This window comes from Peromyscus californicus, unplaced genomic scaffold (genome assembly GCF_007827085.1).
Source record: "Peromyscus californicus insignis strain IS unplaced genomic scaffold, ASM782708v3 Scaffold_4__1_contigs__length_199733344, whole genome shotgun sequence".
NCBI lineage: Eukaryota > Metazoa > Chordata > Mammalia > Rodentia > Cricetidae > Peromyscus > Peromyscus californicus.
In genome coordinates, this window is record NW_026294562.1 from 160156654 (window position 1) to 160175967 (window position 19314).

Consider the following 19314-nt stretch of genomic DNA (forward strand, 5'->3'; position numbering starts at 1 on the left):
TCCAGCAGAGCAATGCTCAGAGTCATGCCGCCCAAGCTGTCTTGCTCTAGCACCAACCTGCTCTTCGCACAGCCACTGCCGGCTCTGAGACTCATGTCCCAGCTCCTGTGCACACCCTTTGACAGCTGCCTGGCCCCGTATCAGGAGGGCTCAGTCCAGCATGGCTGCCCCACGAGAACAAGTGCACGTCCAGAGACACCTTCTGGCAGAGTATGTGGGCCCCCCTGCTGCTGTGGACGTTCCACCTGCACTGAGCTGCTCCCATCCTCTGGTGGGCCTGGGCAGAGGTATGGGACTCCCAAGGGCACCTCCTGGTGCCACCCACCCTCTCCCGGCGCCTGCCACACAACTGGGCACTCCCTTCTCACCGCATTGGCAAGAGGACACTTGAGTGCCTGGCCCCTACAGGGCTGTCTCTGTCTTATGGTTCCTCTTGCTTGCTGCGCTTTAAGGAAGAACAGGTCCAAATGCTCCATGGTTCTTATGTCCAGGCTGGTGGAACCCCGACTGTCTTGGTACCCCTCACCTGGTTGGAGCAAGCATTCACAATGCCCAGAGACTCTCTTACTGACTGAAGCCCAAATCACCACCCAACGGCTCAGACTCAGTGAAAAACCATACATAATATGTCTCCCAGTGAAAGCGCAGACATTGTGGGTCTGCAGAACCCCTTCATATACCAGTTTGGTTGTTTGGGGTACAAATAACTGCAAACATTATTAAAACAAAACCAAAACGAGTCAGATTTTTAGATTATGTAGCTAGTATTTAAAGGTCACAGGCACTAATGGAGGTATTAATTTGGTTTCTTGGCTTTTCTCCTGGTCTGGGGTCTTCTGTAATATTAGGTTTGTTCTCAAGTTGACTTTTCTTTTTGAGGGGGATGTGAGGAAAATCCCAGGCCGGGCCATGGGTGGGTGCTACAGTACCCTCAGGCTGGCTTTTCTTATGGTAGTAAAACGACCAGCCCTTTGTACGGCCTAAACTCTAATTTTTTTTTTTCACTTTACTTATGTGAGCAAATCCCTGTGACCAGGGGGTCACCTCAACTCTACCTCATCTGAAGGCGGGGGCAACCCCTCCCCAGCTTCACTGCTGCTCACAGCAAGGAGAGGGACATAGAGAGCCCCAGACACTGCAGTGTCTTCCTCTTCCAAAAACCAGTATTTCTTGTTGCAGTCTTCAAAGAATGTGACCGCCCTGGTAATCCTCTCTGAGACCTGGGACCTTTGTCCAGCACCCACAGGGCTGGCCATGTTCCTCCCCCAACCCCCGGGGCCCCTGCCCACAAGGGTTCCTTTGTTGACTGTTGAAAACCCCACCGCTCCACCCCGCCACTCTCCCCTTCCAGGAAGGGAACCAGCTTCCAGAATTAGTCACGCTGTCTGTATCCCACACAACAGCCCCATTGAAGCCAAAAGGGCAGCCCTGCAGGGGACTGGCTATTATTATCCCAGTTGCTACAAGGGGAAACTGAGGACCGGAGTGAGAGCTGTGCCTACCTGAGGCCACATGATGAGAAAGTGTCAGCGCAGGGATTTGATCCCAGGTACCTGGCTGTGAGTACCTTCTTTCCCCCTCCACCTACATAGGCTTACTGTATTCTCTGGGTGGTGCCTGCCTTCAGGAAGACGGGGTCTGGGACCCCGGAGCTCACAAGTGTGGCTCTCACTCAGCTGCCCAGGAAATCATCTCTGAGCTGTTGGCAGGCACCTGAGCTCTATAAGGGGCAGGTGGCAGCTTATGAGACAGCCAAGTTCCTTCCTCAGCCCCTTCCAGAGGGGAGAGAGACACAACTAATACCCAGATCCTAAACTGTGTGCCAGGAAGTGATGTCAGGCAGAAAGTGGACTTTAAGAGGCTTGGGGGAGATGGCTCAATTATGGGGACCCAAGTTTCATCCTCAGCACCCGCATTTTTTTAAATGAGGGCTAGAGAGATTGCTCAGTGGTTGACAACACATAATAGCTTTTGCAGAGGACCCAGCAGGCGACTCACATAGCTGTAACTCCAGCTCTGGGGATCCGAGACCTCTCTCTCTCTCTCTCTCTCTCTCTCTCTCACACACACACACACACACACACACACACACACACACACACACACACACACACACACACACAGAGGCACACATACACATATTAAAACAACAGAGCCCAGAATGATGGCGCATGCCTAGTACTCTGGAAGCAGAGGCAGGAGGGTCTCTGTGAGTCCAGGCCAGCAAGACTCTGCCTAAAACAAAACAAAACAAAACAGGAGCTGATGGCTCAGTGGTTAAGAACACTAGTTGTTCTAAATAGCCTGTCCAGAGGACCCAGGTTCAGTTCCCAGCACCCACATGGTGGCTCACAGCCACCTGTAACTCCAGTTCCGGAGGATCTTATGCCCTCTTCTGGTCTCTTTGGGCACTGCACACACATGGTGCACAGACATGTATGCAAGCAAAACACCCATACACACACAAAGAAAAAAAAATATCAAAATAAATAAAAAAAAAAACCAGCGACAGGAACGAAACAAAATAAAATAAATCTTCCAAACAGAAAAGGCCAGACATGCTATTGTTACAGTCTAGGAATCCTAGTTGGGTTTGTTTTCTCTGCCAGGTAAAGAATTAAAAGGCACAAAAAACATCTCAAGTGCCATCGTCAGCGGTGGAGAAATCGTGAACAGTGGAGACAGCACCAGAGAGGCCTGGCAGCTGAAGAAAGACTTTTATTAGGATGAGGGAACATGGCCACAGCAGACACACAGAAAAACAAACAGACAGACAGACAGACAGACACACACACACACACACACAGAGCACTTCTCCTTGAGGCCTAAGTCTGAAGGGTCTTCCTCACCTAACTTAGGGTTAGTGGGTTTGAAGAAAGTCAGGCTGGCTGATTGGCTCACAGTTGCTCAAACTGTCCAGATCTGGCCTTGACCTTGGTGAGCCAGCACATGGCTAGGGCTACTGGCAGGAGAAAAGGACCCCCGCCAGACCTTTAGCTGCCAGCTTTTGTCTCAGGTCAGGAGAAGGGGGGAGAAGTCAGCCATCTTGAAATCCACCACCTTCCTCTGTCTGCCTCCTAGGGAGTGTGTGTATCTTCTACTCCCTCAGCGTGGGCCTGCAATCTGAACTGGGGAGAAGAGGCAAGAGGGCCCCTGGAGCTCACCGGTCAGCCAGTCTAGAATCTGCGAGCTCAGAATACAAAGTTAAGTTACTGAGGAAGACAGCCAGTGTTGACCTCTAAGCGCCACACACATACACACACTCACTGTGACTTTAAATTGAGCAGTCTCATTGGGAAGGTGGTACCTGAGTGGAGTCCAGGAGAATGAAGATGAGGGAGGGGTGGAATGAGCGCACTGTTAGGAAAGATGCTTCACGGATGTGCAAAGACCAGGGGACCTGGGTGGCTGGCGTGTGGAAGGGACAGCAGAGAGGCCTGACATACAGAGCTGAGTTGGTGAGTTAATGGAGATCGTGAATCCAGAGGTGATAAGGGGTCAGATGTAGGACTTACACATGGTGACATGTGTAACCTTGGCTTTTAGCTGGAAGGAGATGCCTCGGGGGCAGGGCCGTGGGATCTGACTCAGCCATTCAGGCTTCCTCTGGCTGCAGTTGAGGATGGAATACAGGGACTGCAGACGGGGCAGGAGACCAGGCAGAGGCTGTTGTGACTCTGGGGTTGCGGGTAGAAGCTGGGTCTGAGTGAGAACAGTGAAGTGGGAGGCAGGAGCCTGCTTCCGGATCATTCTCCAGATCACTCTCCGGGGAGAATGCTCTTCTCTCCTCTGACTCTGTCTGTCCTGGGGGTCGGGGTGGCTTCAATGGGACTCGGCTGTCCTTTGTCATCTCACTGCACACACACAATACCTGCGTCTGATCCTTCATGGTGTGACTTGGCCCTAAGTCACAAGTCACTAAGCAGTCACAGCTAGCCCAAGAGCCAGAGGCACTGGGACAATCCCTTGAAAATGCCAAGACAGTCCACAACAGGGTGTGCCTGGCCCAGGCACGCTCAGAGCTCAGGATTGGCCTCTGGGATCAGGGCAAGGAGGCTCAGAGCCACTGAGGATGCTGAGTGCCAGCCAAGCCCCAAGATCTGCACACTCACTGTCCGCACAGCCTCAGGCCTGGCCACATACGCAAGGGGTTAAGTTAGGACAGGGTGTTGGCTGCCAGGGGTCACCAGCTGGAAACTGATACCTGAACAAAGACTACGAGGCACAAGAACAAAGGCTTTTATCTAAGGGGAAATCAATATGTTATTTAATATATAGAAAGATATTACTATGTAGATCACACATAAATATGATTTCTTACCCTCAACTAAACTCTTAAACTTTTACGTTACTCTATTCTTCCTTTTTAAAATGTATTTAGTGTGTGTGTGTGTGTGTGTGTGTGTGTGTGTGTGTGTGTGTGTGTGCCCTGTGGAGGTCAGAAGACACCTTTCAGTGGTCACTTCTGTCTTTCCACCATGTGGAGCCAGGATTCAACTCTGGTTTTCAGGTTCGGCAGCAAGCCCTTTTCCCCAGGGAGCCATCTCACTGGCCCACGGTTATTCCAGCCCAAATGTCTCCATTCTTTCCACACAGTGTGTAAGTCTTGTGATTAATATTGTTTTGTGCTAAGGATGGGCCTCCTCCTCCTCCAAAAAGACCAATAACAAAGACTCCCCTGATGAGGACACGGCCCTGTTCAGCAGAAAACAGCTGGGGCAACAGCTGCATTCCCTTTTCTCCTACCCAACAGAAATGAGTTAAAACAGCCGGGCCACAGCACTTCAGAAAGTCCCCATGTTGCTTAAACAATGACAATCCCCCAAAACTAAAGCAATTGGTTTTTATAACTCCTTTTTATTTTGTTTGTTTGTTTCTCTTTCTTTTTTGGAAACAGGTTCTCACTATGCAGCCCTGGCTATCCTGAACTTGCTGTGTAGACCAGGCTAGCCTCAAACTCACAAAAATCCACCAGCCTTCACCTCCTGAGTGCTGGGATTAAAAGTGTATATCACCATACCTGTCCTCATTTTTTCTAAGTTCTTGCCCTTTCTGCCCTGTTGGTCCTGGGTAATGGCTGGCCCTGAGAGGTGCTTATCAGTCACGTGCAGTTCTTTAATTCACCACACACCCCTTTTCTCTGCCTACACCCAGCAATGGCCAAGCGAAGGCTTGAAAAGACAAATTTCTGGTTCTCTTCTCCCACTCTGCTCTATCCCCAGCCTGTCAGGGGGCGGCAGGCTTTGGTTTTTACACCACTGACCCTTCCTCTGAGGGCGCCCCTCAAGAAAGCCTGCTGCGGTCAAGCCACTTCTCCCTTTGACTGTCTGTCCTCCTTCTGGCTTTACAGGAAGATCGGATTGTTCATGTGTGTATATATTTGGGGGTGTGCCACAACGCACATGTAGAGGGCAGGTGTTGCTGGTTGTTTTTGCTCTTTACTCTTTTGACGTTTTGTTCTTTTGGGGGGCCCGCCACCCAGCTCCCAAATAAACCACACACGGAGTCTTATTGTTTATAAACCACACACGGAGTCCTATTGTTTATAAAGCCCAGCCTCAGCTTGGCTTGTTTCTTGCCAACTTTTCTTAACCTAAATTAGCCCGTCTACCTTTTGCCTCTGAGCTTTTACCATTTTCTATTTCTGGATATCTTTCTTTCTTACTCCGTTGCTGGTTGTGTAGCTGGGTGGCTGGCCCCTTGTGTCCTCCTTCTCTCTCATTTCTTCTTTTCTTCCCGGATTTCTCCTTCTATTTATCCTCTCTGCCTGCCAGCCCCGCCTATCCCTCACCTGCCTCACTATTGGCGGTTCAGCTCTTTATTAGACCAGTCAGGCATTTTAGGCAGACAAAGTAACACAGCTTCACAGAGTTAAGCAAATGCAACATAAAAGAATGCATCACATCTTTGCATCATTAAACAAATGTTCCATGGCATAAACAAAGGTAACACATCTTAAAATATTCTCCAACAGCCAGAGGACAACTTGCAGGAACCTGTCCTCATCTTTCACCACGTGGAGCCTAGGAATCAAACTCAGGTCATGAGGCTTGGCAGCAAGCACCTTTACTCACAGAACCATCTTGTCTATCGTTTTTTGTTTTTGTTTTTGAGACAGGATCTTGATATGTAGCACAGGCTGGCCTTGAACTCATGATCTTCCTGTCTCAGCCTCCCCAGTGCTGGGATAGCAGGCCTCTGCAGGTCATGTCCAGCTCCAGGCATTTTTGTCAGTTAATTTGCCAAAGCCTTTGGGAGTGGGAGGAAGCCCATATTATTTCCTTCTTTCTCTTCACTGTGGACAGGTATGCCCTGGTTTCTAGGGCTCCAGGGACATCCTGTGGGGGCCTTGGCTGCACAGACGTCCCCGAAGATGTCCCTGTCTGAAGTCAAGAGCCAGTCTCCATCTAGAGTAATCCTCAATGAGAACCAAGGACAGATGGACCTGGGTCACCCTGGGGAGACAAACCTCACTAACTGCTACTGCCAGGTGATGATGCCCAGTTAGACCAGGCCTTCCAGGAGAAGCAGGAAATATGGCTCACTGTGCTGAAATAGCCTGGTCTTTAAATGTTACCATCTGTCTTCCTCCATTTTCTGCCATCCTAACAGAATAGCTGAGCGGAGTCACTTAGAATTAACTGGTCTGTGTTTGGCTCATGGTTCTGGAGGCTGGGAAGTTCAAAGGGTGTGGTGCTAGCCCCTGGTGAGGGCTTTCTGGTCTCATCACCCCATGGCAGAAGACAGTAGGGCGAGTGAGGGCAAGAAGAAGCATGTGGCTTGCTTTCAGAACAGCCCACTAGCGAGAACTAACCCACGCCCATGGCAACACATTAAGCCATCCATCAGGATCTAAAGACCGCCTCTCAACTTCCTTCCACGGGAATCAAATTCCCAAAAGACCAAAGCTCCAGCCACAGTAGCTACTGTTGCTTTTTTTGGTAACACTGTGTGAAGTAAAGGAAACTTACAGTGGTTGGATTCAGACCAGGGGTCTCCAGGTTGCCGGGGTCAAGAGTGAAGGAACGAGCTGGGCACTTAAAGGGGAAGAGATCCCAAGAAGAGGGAATTGCTGTTGGGAAAGCACGCGCAAGAGGGGGGTAGGGTGGGGTGGGGTGGGTAGGGCAAACTCCCCCGGAGCATTCTGGGATTAGTAGCAACTACTGGGATGATTGACAGCTGGGGTGGGCTGAGTCTCTCAGTGTATCTGGTGCCCTCAGCTGGAGAGCTCACACTGGAAGCCCCAGGGCCGCATTCAACCACAAGATACATTTGTTTGGTCTACAACCTGTTAAGCACTAGCAGGTGTGTTAACTGCACATCTGTAGTCCCAGCAGAGGCAAGAGGATCATGAGTTCAAGACCAGCTTGGGTTACACTGTGAGCGCCTGTCTCAGAAACAAAACACAAATTAAAAAAAGAAAAGAAAAGAAAAAAGAAAAAAAGTTAAGTCAGCGTCTTGGGAAATCTAGAGAGGTCATCATAAAAAAATATACTTTTAAGGGGCTGGAGAGGTGACTCAGTAGTTAAGTTCACTGTTCTTCTAGAGGATCCAGGTTCAGTTCCTAGCACCCACCTGGTGGCTCACAACCATTTGTAACTTCTGTTCCAGGAGTCCAAGACCTCTTCTGACTTCTGTGGACACTGCACACATATGACTCACATACACACACAGGCAAAACATCCATACACAAAACGCATGTTAAAAATACACTCTTAGGGGCTAGAGAGATGGTTCAGATAGTGAGCACGCTCGCACAGCACAACAACCTGAACTCTCCCTTCCTTGTGTTCTTAGACTCAAAAATAAAAGAATTTTAAAGCAGACTCAAAAGGAAGTGTCCTATTAGGGTTTTGTTTGTTTGTTTGTTTTTGTTTTTACTGTGAAGAGATAACATTCAGTCCATTATCATCATGGTGGGAAGGATGGTGGCATGCAGGTATGCACGGTGCTGGAGAGGGGCTGAGAATTCTACATCTGGATCCACAGACAGCAGAAAGTGAACTGGCTTGAGCATCTGAGATCTCAAAGCCCACCCCCTAGTGACACACTTCCTCCAACAAAGCCACACCCACTCCAACAAGACCACATCTCCTAGCAGTGCCTCTCCCTCTAGGCCTGTGGGGGCCATTTTTATTCAAACCACCATAGGAAGTTCGAGGGCAATTTGATTAGAGGTTAAGTAGCAAACATCAGGCCAGGCAAGCTGTTGATCTCAGCAGCTGCCCAAGGAAGGAGATGGAGAAGAGGGAGAGAGACAGTCACCTCTTTGGGAATGGAGGTCTACAAGCACCTACGTGGTGGAAGAGGTGGGGGTGCTTCTGAGAAACAGTGAAAAACCCCGAGTGCCGGGGAAAGCATGCTTAGGATTTTTGTCAGGTATGTGAAAGAAAAAGATAGTAAGGAAAGAAAAAAAAAAAAACATGCTTTGGGGGAGGGGGAGCTCAGAAAGACTGCTAGGCTGCAGTGCTACAGGATGGAAGACTTTCAGGCATCTGTACCAGGGAGGGGCTTTGGTGAAGGGTAAATACATTATCGCATTAAGGGGTAATTATTCCTCCCGTCTCCTTAGCATGGCTTTAGCGAAATCCTCTTTTTTGAGGGATGATCTGGCCAGGTGATTGACAGGCCCAGCTGGATTAACTCTTAAGGGAAGTGTCCCAATTAACTTTAACTGTCAACTCGACTGCAGCCTAGAACCTGAGAATGGAATCCCAGTTGTGGAATTGCCTAGACCAGACTGACCTCTGGACATGTCTGTGGAGAAATGTTTTTAAAATAATGCAGGAGAGCTCAGTCCACTGTGGGTGACACCATCCCTGGGCAGGTGATCCTTGGTTGTATAGGAAGGCTAGCTAAGCGTGAGACTGTGAAGGAGCCAATCCAACAGTGTTCCTCGTGGTTTCCGCTTCAAGTTCCTGCCTTGACTTCCCTCAACGTTGGACTGCAAGCTGAAACAACCTGTCTCCTTCCCCAAGTGTCGCTTTTGGTCAGAGTGACAGCAACAAAAGCAAGCTAGAGTAGGAGAAGACAACGGCATGTCATGTTCTATCTTTGGAGCAGATCAGAATGTCATGTCTCCACCCAAAGCCAGAGGTGGATTCCATTCTTTTAACCAGGGGGCACAGCTTTTCCTTAACAGGCTGGGAAAGAGCCTTTTAAGCCGTCCTCCAGGCCTCCGAGGGTTTTCACTAATACTCATGGTTTGACTCTGTGCTTTCACTGAATTCCTGAAAATGTTGTGATGCTCAGAGACCACAGGGAGGGTTGGTTTTTTCCGAATTAAGTAAGAATACCCACAGTGCTGAGAAACCACAGCCTGTTCCAGGTTCCACAGTTGCTCTGGGCCAGATGAGCATCAAAGAGCAACATGAGGGCTCTGGACAGATGAGTTAGAGGCGAAGAACTCTTCCTGCTCTTTCAGGGGACCTGAGTTCCATTCCCTTCACCCATGGTGGGTGGCTCACAAAAACCTGAAACTTCAGCTCTAGGGGGATCCAGTACCCTCTTCTGGTCTCCAAGGGTACACACACACACACACACACACACACACACACACACACACACACACATAAATAAAAATGAAATAAAGCAACATGGAGGGAAGATACTTCCAATAACTTTATCATCTACATTAATACATGTTGTCATAAAATATATGGTATGCACAATCATCCCTCTGCACCTGATAGTTCTGTGTAGGAAGAGAGTTCATCCACTTGGGAGAAGCACTCAGGGAAAACAAAACTGTGTTCTCCTGAGGATGTCTGACCTTTTGACCTTGCAACATGATGTCTTCTACAAATGTGTTGGGCAGCATTCATCACTCTCTGGGGTGGACACAATTGCCAAGATAACAATACAGAGTAACAACTATTTACCCACTGTTTCCACTGAGTTGAGTATTACAAGTACTCTGGAGGTAAATTTAAATCTCCAGAAGACATGGCTGGATTCTGGGCAAATACTGCAGCATTGTAAATAAGGAACTTGAACAGTGAATCGTATGGGCATCCTGGCATCCACATGTGTAGCCGCTGAACAATGTATGTTTATTTTAGTTTACTTAATATTTTTAACGACTGAAACAGGATCTTGCAGCACACCCTAAGCTAACCTAGGACTTGCTGTAGCTCAGGCTGGCCTCACACTCAAATCTTCTGGCCTTAGCCTTCCAAACGTTAGGATTACAGGTGTGTACCAGACTACCCTACCCATAACAGTTTCAATCAAGCTTTAAAAAAATTCTTAGTTTATTTTTAATGATGTGTCTTTGTGTGGGTATGTGCATGTGTGCGCAGTACCCTCAGAGGCCTTGGATCTCCAGGGGTTGTGAGCCACGAGTTCCGGGAACCGAATTCAGGTCCTCTCCAAGAGCAGCTGGCACTCTTAACTGCTGAGCCATCTCTTCAGCCCCCTCAATTAAGTTTTTTAAAAAGATAGTATGTTTTCAGGATGCAAAATTCCAAAGTATAAATGGAAGTACCAATCTCTCCTCCACCTTCTCCCAGGTTCCCTCCCCACACCCATGGGTATGACTTTCCAGAGACGTTTCATCCCTATACAGGTTACACACACACACACACACACACACACACACACACACACACACACACACACACATCTCTCCACCACAGTGGCATCACACCCTGCTCTGCCCCCCCCCTCCCCCCCCAGCTTCGGTCCCTTTGCAAGAGGCCTGGAGATCCACTTACATCTGACCACAAGGCCCCACTCATCTTAGTCAAGACAGTCATTCTCACTGTGCTGGATGGTCTCACAGTCCCCGGCCTCACAATTTACTCACGGTTCTCACCTGATCCCTCTAGCACCTGGGCTTGCACCCAGGAAGCTCAGAGACCCAAGCCTCCCGCCCCTCCGTTCTCAGATGCTTGTAGTTCCTATGATATCCAGAAGAGGGAGACACCATCCTATTCTCGGGACCACCAAGGGTTTTGGTTGTTTTCCTGAGGGGCAGTCAAGGTCGTGGTGTGGCTAGGTACAAAGATCCCCTAAGAGGATCTGGGATCCTCTGCACAGACCTCTACTAGGTCTCTCTTTCCTCTGCTTCTATCTCTGCATATGCCTCCTACCCTCAAGGAGAGGTCCGCTCATTTATGGGAGGCAAGAAACTGTCCAGCGAGGGCTTGGAGCTCAGGAGTTGCCCCAGGGAACACAGGCCAGTGTAGCTAAGTGAGCTACATCACAGAGGGAGGCCATGATGGGAAGTGTGTGTATGTGTGGGGGGGTGTCTTTTTCCTTGCCCCCTAGACCCTTGACCCTAAGTCCCCTTTAACTCTCCACACCCACAACAGCAGCCTCTCCCTAGCCTGGTGCCTCTGGAGCTCCACCCCACAGTCCTCACCATAGTGTTGGGGGTCGTCTGCAGTCCAGCTGGTGGCCGAATAGAAGCCACCCCTTTCCTGGTCCTGCCCCTCCCGGTGACCCCAATCCTCTGCCAGCCATTCAATGGTGCCTTGTTCTCCATCCAGCCCCCAGACAAAAGTCCTTCTGTGTAAGAAGGCGGAATTTGGGGGGAGGAGGCACCCCCAACAGGGACCAAGTGGGGGCTTGTACAGACCCCAGGCGGAAGGAGCACCATGAGGAGCAGGGCAGGAGGGAGGAGGGCAGGGTGGGGGCTTGCAGAGTTCGGGGGCTTATCTGTAGTGGAGAAAGGCAGTTCTGACATCCACACCCACACCCTCTCCGGAGCATCCTCCTACCAGCTCCGCATTCCTGGGAGAAACATGGCTCAGGACTACAGCCTGTGCCCAAAACCAGTTCCCTTCCCAGTCTTCAGTCTTCTGGGGCCTGGCCTATGAGCCCCGAGAACCACAACCCCCACCGTTGCCCACCATGCAAGTGTCTCCTTCATATGGCAGCCTCAGCCATGTCAATGTCTTCTATTAACCCCTCAGTCCTGCCAGCAAAGACTCCAGGACGGACAGAGGGCTTCAACTCCCTGTAAGCGCCAGCAATCCCACCCCCACACAAAACCACAGCTGGTGCTGCGCACCTTTAATCCCAGCACTCGGGAGGCAGAGGCAGGTGGATCCTGATGACACCAGAGCCAGCCTGGTCTACAATGTGAGTTCCAGGCCAGCCAGGGCTACATAGTAAGACCCTGCCTCAAATAAACAAACAAAGAAAAAGTATCCCCAAACCTAAATCAAATAGATGTTCTACTTTAACCCTCCAAAAAGATGGTTTGTTGTTAAGGAGCTGGGAACCTTCCCCATAACCCAGTCTCCTTTAGCGTTCAGGAGACTGGACAAGACATCTCCCCTCCATTATGATGCCAATCCCCAGCCCACCACAATCCCCTTTCACTTCACTTGAGGCTACTATAGCTAGAGAACGGGTAGAACTGTCTCTTTAAGGGAGGAATGGGGTGGGGGCGTCCCTCGCCTCAGGGAGACCTAACTTGTGCCTGCCTGCCCAGGTTTGCTCAGGGCGTGGCAGTTGTGGATAAAGACTGCCCAGGCTCGGCAGTCCACATTCTGCTCTCTCCCGGAACCACCTCTCAGCCTGTTGAGCTAATCAGGTGAGCGGCCTGGGGGCCCCTTCCTCCCAGAGACCTTTGCCTCTGTCCCCCAACTCTCCCTGGCTCTCCTCTGGCTGTCCCTGCTACATAAAAACTGGGGTTAAAGACCCCAACAATCTTCCAGTTTCAAGACTTCTTTTCTGGGGGCAGGAGACTACCCTCTCCTGCTTGAGCTGCCTGTTCCTCATGGCTCAACTCTGTGGGACTGGACTAGACATCTGGGGTAACCCACCTGGCATTCATAGTGGGGATCAGGAAGACTTGAGGGGGGGTCTGAGTGGACGAGAAGTCTGGTTTCACTGGTGGTATCTGAACTGGGTGGGGGTGTCAGGGTGGACGGGAAATGATCATACTGTGGTATCACGACTGGGGGTTTCTCAGTGGGTGAGGGGTAACTGAGTAGACAAGGAGTAGTTTAAGTGCACTGAGGGATGAAGTGAATGGGGGCTGTGTCTGGGTGGACAGGTAGTGGGGTACATGGACGATGATGAATGCCAGGAAAGAGGGATGCTCTGCTCTAGGGAGGCTGTAAAGTGGGACCTGGTTAGGAGATGTGGGGGACTCAGATGACACGTGTTTTATGCAGTATACCCCTGCCGAAGTGGCCGTCCTCCACCATCTTGGAGGAGGAGAGAATGCAGGAGGCAGGTGATAGCAACTGTCCTCCGACTGGCACAGCCAGGAAGTAGATGAGGTGGGGAGCGTTCCAGTCAGACGTCTCCGTGCTGGCTCCCACTATGCCCACTCCGAAGCAGGCAGCCTCTCTTCAGAAAACAGCATCAGCAGAGACAGGACAGTGAGGGGGGACGGCGGCTTCCGACTCCCTGCAGCCCTACACACGCCAGGGTCCAGACTGTGCAGCGGCAGGGCTGCAGGGCAACCCCTGTCTTTCCCCACCCCCCGATTCTGAGTGTTTTGTGGGGATGGGAGATTGGGGGCCTCGGGGGCCTTGGAGGAGTCTATAGGGAGAAATGTAAGAGGTGAGACCCAGCAGCCGTGATGACAGCGTACAATGTTAAGATGAACTCAGACGTGATGGCCGTGACATCGACGTGGAATAATGACAGTGCCAACTTCATCAAGCTGTGATGATGATATGAGGGAGTATCATGAGATCCTGAGAAAATGCCCGCATGGGCTGGGCACTCAGTAAGAGCAGCTGCCGTGGCTAGTGTTTTTACCCGAATGGGTAACAAAGTGTTAGGAGGCAGCCTTAGCCCACAGACACCTGCAGCATGTACCCTAACCACCACTTCAGCTCCCCAAAGCGCTAGCTGGGGCCCATGACATCTGAGACAGTCCCCAAATCTACTACAAAAAAAAAAAATGCATGTTTAATCTAAAACAGTGAGTCGTGTGTGTGTGTGTGTGTGTGTGTGTGTGTGTGTGTGTGTGTGTGTATGTGTGTGTGTGTAATGAGTATTAAATATTAAATCCAGGGCCTGAAGAGCAGGCTAAGCAAACCTCCACTGCTGGGCCAATTTTCCTAGGCCCTCACTGGGGCGTTTTAGGCAGGGGCTCTACCACTGAGCCACACCCCAGCCCTTTACTGGGGGATTCTAGGCAGGGGCTCTACCATTGAGCTGCATCTTACATCCTCTTTTGACTTTTTATTTTGTGAAATCTCACCAAATCGTTCAGTCTGACCTTAACTCTGTATCCTAGGCTGGCCGTGAATTATTAGCATTTCTCCTGCCTCAGCTTCCCTGGTAGCTTGCATGACAGGCCTCCGCCGACTTAGATTAATAGAGAAGCTGAAGGATTTCCCAGGCCTCTGGGGGTGGGCCCATGGAAATGGAGAAGTCTGTGTGAGCATATGGGACACCCCGCACCAGCACTGGCTGGCTCCATCCCTTCCAAGTGTGTGCTTTGGTGTGGGTAAAAAGGGCTAGCTCTGAAGTGTGACATTGGGACTGCTAGGGATTGAAAGAGACCCACAAGGTCACTGGACAGTGTTTAGCATGTGGGGAATGGGGACAAATGTTAGCGCTCACTATCTTGATTGTGTGTGAGTGTGCATGCACATGAGCTCACGACAGTTGAGCAGGACAGGTGGGAGAGGTGCACAGAGAACAGGAGTTTATTACAGGCCTCCAGGGTGACGCAAAGGCAGACTGTTAGGGCCCGAGCTGTATGGAAAGGGGCTCTGGGCTGAGTGAGCCTCGCTGGGGAACTACGGAGGGTTTGCTGCTAAGAGAAGCCCAGTGGGACTGGGGCTGGCATGAGGATCAAGAGCAGAGGCTGAGCCAGGGAGGGGTGAGGGCTAGGGTAGGGGGCAAAACCCAGGCTTGAGCTGGGACTGGGGAGAACGCTGAAGGGGCAGACCCAAGGGTAGGGCAGACAATGGAGGTGAGGCTGCAGCCAGGACCCCCCTCTGCACGTGCCCCACCAACTTGGCATTATTTCTGCCATACACCCACCCAGGAGCCCAGGGAGTCAGCTCAGGCCCCAGCTAGAAGCCTGCAGTGTGTGGGCAGAGCCAGGCAGGCTCCAAGCTGTCTGTGGGAGCCACTCCCGGAACCCGGGCCTCTTGCCACCTGGCTCCTGACACCCTACTCCCCAAAACACCCCGAGGCCCTCACAGTTCTGAGTTAGGAACAGCTAGTGGGGACAAGGCATTGTTTAAATCCTGTTTTCTGGACCAAGTGATCTTGGACATCAGCTTTCACCTCTCAGAGCCTCAGTTTCCCCCATCGTACAGATAGGGATAATAAGCTGAATGTGATGGTGCACACCTGTGATCCTAGCACTTGGAGAGCTGAGGCAGGAGGATGGCAAATTCAAGGCCAGCCTGGACATAGCAAAACACCACCCCACCTCTTCTCTCCAAGAAAAGATTTGTTACGGTAAAACCTAAAGTCGCGGTCCAGGGACGACAATGGCTGTTCCTTCATGGAGCCTGAATGCTCACCCAGCCCCCACTTGACTTTGGGGCTCCTTATCTCCCAGCCCAGTGAGCTTCAGGCTCACTACCAACCTTCCTGTGTGTACCTTGGGCTGTGCTCCTGGTGAGCAGCAGGCGGGATAGGGAACCAGAGGCGCATGGCCTTACATCCTGGACACTGCTAAGCTCGGGCCTCCTCTCTGGACTCTTCTAGATCAACGCTGCGACATGCAAGAGGTCACCCTGAGCCTGCTGGTCCTCCTAGCAGGTGAGGATCTGGCCACCAAACTGCCCTTTGCCCGGGGACTCTCAGCTGGGTGATGACAAGCTCTCTCTCTCTCTCTCTCTCTCTCTCTCTCTCTCTCTCTCTCTCTGTGTGTGTGTGTGTGTGTGTGTGTGTGTGTGTGTGTGTGTGTGTGTGTTTCCTTTGGGGAATGCCATTTACTTTTCAGTGACAGCAAGCCGAAGGCTCGGCCCAGTACTCTTGGGTGTCATGGCCTCCCTACATTGCCTTCCCAGATGCCTCTAAGAACCTATCAGTGATGTAGTGGGTAATGGGAATACCTCATGCCTCAGTTTCTCCATCCCTGAAAACACAGAGAACAACAGCACTTGGTCACAGGGCTTTTGTGAGGCTTAAATGTGTTAATGTTTGAAAAGCAATGAAATGGGGCCTGGGTGGAGTGGGCCCCAAGCGTTTGTGCCTCAAATATAATTAAGCATTGTTTTTCTCCCTGCAGCAGAAGTCAGGCCCAGGATGAAACCAACCAAGCTTTCAGCCAGAATTTAATCCTTACTCCTCGCTTTTGCCCTGTTTCCTCCTTCCGTCCCTCCTCCCTCTGCCTCCTTTGTGTGTGCGTGACTGTGTGTGCTCATGTGTGTGTGTGTAGCTCTTCATGCGTGTGCATGCGTGTGCGCGTGGCAGCCGGAGGACAACTTTAGGCATCATTCCTTAGGAGCGATCCACTTTTTTTTTTTTTTTTTTTTTTATTTTATGTGTTTGGGTGTTTTGCCATTTGAGTGTTTGGTGACTGTGGAGGCCAGAAGAGGGTGTCAGGTCCCCTGGAACTGCAGTTACTGATGTTTGGGAGCCATCTCCCAATGTGTGGGTGCTGGGAACTGAACTTAGGTCTTTTGCAAGAGCAATCAGTGTTCTAACCACTGAGCCATCTCTCTCCAGTGGGGGCCCCCCCCCTTTTTTAAAAAAAACAACAACTGCTTTTTACTTTATCATCTTTGGGCACAAGTAGCATTCTATTTGGAAAAAGGATAAAGGAATGAATTGTTGCCAACCATGAGTCATTTCAAAGGGTCAAAAGGTCAGCAACCCTGATAATGTGGGGTGTAGCTGTGGGGGGCTGTGGGCATTGCTGGTGTGGAGGAAACAGGCCTGGGAACAGAAACCATCTGCTACCTTGAGAAGCAAAGCCTCTTCAGCAGGAGGTGTGGCCTGGCCATGTGTCTGGAAACATTCACTCACACAGTGGCCAAAAAGTACCCGGAATAGGATCTGTTTCCGGTGGCAAAATGCTGGCATGACTCACAGGTGGGGGTGGGTGGGTGAGCCCATATCTCCATGACGGCGCATGTCCAGGTGAGACTAACCAGCAGCCAAATCCTGTGCACTTTGGAGGTGGGGCTGTTCCCCCATGGAACATTTTTCTCAGGCAACAAACTGACCCTGCTGAGGGCCACCATAGTCACCCTTGTCCTTCCTTGTCCCCGCAGGCCTGCCTGCTCTGGATGCCAATGACCCCGAAGGTGAGTCAGAGCCCACCCCTCCATCCCACTTACCTCAGACCCCTGCTACTCTCTCAGATTCATGCGTGTGTCCTTTCTCTCTCCACAGATAAAGACAGCCCCTTCTACTATGGTAAGAACACTATCCCCTCTTTACTTCTTCCCAGTCCTACACATTATTTTGTGCCAACGGTCCCACACAAGGGAGGCTGACAGTTCACAGTGACCCAGGGGACAGGATAGGAGAGGGTTTGGAATGGGTCACTGAGCATCCAGGTATCTGGAATCAGCCGTGAGGGAGAATTCAAGACAGACACGGGGCTGAGTCCGGTCTGCAAGAGGCGTTAGGTTCAGATCAACCACCAGAAAGTTGGTCACAAAAATCTCCCCAGAGAAGGTGGGGAATTGGACCCCACTCTTCCCGGCAGCCCCCCCTCTCACAACCTGTGCACCTTTCGCCTGGACCACAGTCTTCCATGTGTCTTCAGGGCTACCTCTGTCTTCCTGCAGAACTTCGTTCAGTGGGACCTCCTCAGACAGCTTGACCACTCTCTAAAGACCCATACCCCGACTTTCTATCCCTGACACTGATCCTTTCCCTTCAGACGGCTTCTCTGCCTCTGAATGGACATGAAATACCTTGTTTGGCTCTTAACTGCAATGTGTGCACAGCAGGGCGGGGCTTTCTCTTTCACTGCTATCAAATGAACTGGGAGACAGATGCGGGGCCTGGCCAGCTCTGAGGCCTCCCGTTTCTCTCTCAGATTGGTACAGGCTTCGAGTCGGTGGGCTCATCTGTGCAGGGATCCTCTGTGCCGTGGGCATCATAGTTCTTATGAGTGAGTACGGAGCTCTGGATGGGGGAGAGAACAGGGAAGAGTCGGTGTGTTCCTCTGACTGTATCCTTCTCCAACAGGTGGAAAGTGCAAGTGCAAGTTCAGCCAGAAGCCCAGGTGAGATGGGTTCTGGGCATGCCCAAAAGGCTAAGCCTTGTGCAAAGAGGACAGGCCTGGCTGCTCTGCCCTGAGGTCTCCCGGGCTTGGCTTCATGCAAATCATCCCTAGAAGGCTTTGGTCCCTAGCTCTGTATAAACCTACAGTGGAAAACCAGCCAAGAAACTGTCTAGGCAAGCTGAGAATACTTAGCCCTAAGGGAGAGAACAAAGGCGATTTATTTGTATGTTATCACTTTTCTATTTTCCCAGTCACCGTCCAGGGGATGGGCCACCTCTCATCACACCAGGTAAGACACTCAGGGTGGCTGGGGATAAGGGTCACAAGCGGTGGCTGGGGTAAGGGGAGAAGGGACTGGATAGACCCTTGCAAACTGACCCCATCCCTCCACTAGGCTCTGCTCACAACTGCTGAAGATGGACCAGTTGAAGAGCACAGCACACCTCTGAGCCAGGTCCTGGCTCTGGAGGTGGGCCTGAACTCCAAGACGGCCGTCCTGTCCTCTCCTGACACTGCCTTGCCTGGGTCTCATCTTACCTCTCTCATGATAGCTGGATCTTTGTTCAGTTTCTAATCTAAAATGGTCGTGCTCAGGTGAACTCAGACTGTGTGCATTCTGGAGTGTGGCTGTGAGCAGCGAGGGGGCGGGCAGATGTTGGGGTGGGCCTGGGGGCCCTTGATGAGGTGGGCACTTGTGTGCAGAAGCCGGTGGCCGAATCTCGGTTAGACCTGTGTGTCATGACCTGATGATGGGCATGAGACTTCCTGCTCCCTCCGTGGGCAGCCTCCGGTGCCACTTAGATGTTCTAGTGGTAAACTAGGGACACTTCTAGGAGTAAAAAAGAGCCCTAATCGAGTACAGTGTTGACACTGAGAATGACTATAACAGGTCATCCTACCGTGTTGGGGCCACTCGAAGAGTTTAGCCCCACCCCCACCCCTACAGTGGCTTTCTCATCCATTCTGAGACCTCACTTTATCCTGAGACTTTTCCATATACCAACTGTCCCTGTGAAACCTTTAATTCCCCCAGGACACCCCTAAAAATATACAGCAGGCACAGAGTGAGACCCTCCACTAGCCCCAGGCTTTCTTGAGATTCCCTAGTACCCATGATGCCATGTGACACCCTGGAAAATGCCTAAAACCTTTCAAAGCAAAATTCTTACCCAGGATCCCATCCAGGGCCATCA

The 19314-nt window shown here is 51.1% G+C and overlaps 1 protein-coding gene across 9 annotated transcripts; it reads left to right on the forward strand.

Annotated features, from left to right (window-relative positions):
• Positions 1-1403: 1403 nt before the first annotated feature.
• On the forward strand, positions 1404-18724 carry Fxyd3 (FXYD domain containing ion transport regulator 3). Of its 9 annotated transcripts, none has more exons than XM_052761938.1 (8): positions 1404-1549; positions 15643-15696; positions 17157-17189; positions 17278-17301; positions 17933-18007; positions 18085-18121; positions 18373-18410; positions 18516-18724. In XM_052761938.1, the coding sequence occupies exons 1-8, from the start codon at positions 1513-1515 to the stop codon at positions 18533-18535; spliced, it is 318 nt and encodes a 105-aa protein (XP_052617898.1). In that variant the 5' UTR covers positions 1404-1512; the 3' UTR covers positions 18536-18724. The 9 variants fall into 9 exon arrangements, with proteins under 9 accessions (XP_052617898.1, XP_052617891.1, XP_052617897.1 ...); XM_052761932.1 differs by adding an exon at positions 12443-12544 and having other exon boundaries at positions 1451-1559; positions 17933-18121; XM_052761933.1 differs by adding an exon at positions 12443-12544 and having other exon boundaries at positions 1453-1549; positions 17933-18121.
• Positions 18725-19314: the final 590 nt, after the last annotated feature.

Excerpts from the sequence above, each read along its gene's own strand:
- Fxyd3 (XM_052761931.1), top strand. The coding sequence starts at position 1,513 with ATGATGAGAAAGTGTCAGCGCAGGGATTTGATCCCAG. Across the intron at positions 1,550-15,642 it reads GCGCAGGGATTTGATCCCAG|ATCAACGCTGCGACATGCAA; the intron begins GTACCTGGCTGT and ends GGACTCTTCTAG. Across the intron at positions 18,411-18,515 it reads GCCACCTCTCATCACACCAG|GCTCTGCTCACAACTGCTGA; the intron begins GTAAGACACTCA and ends TCCCTCCACTAG.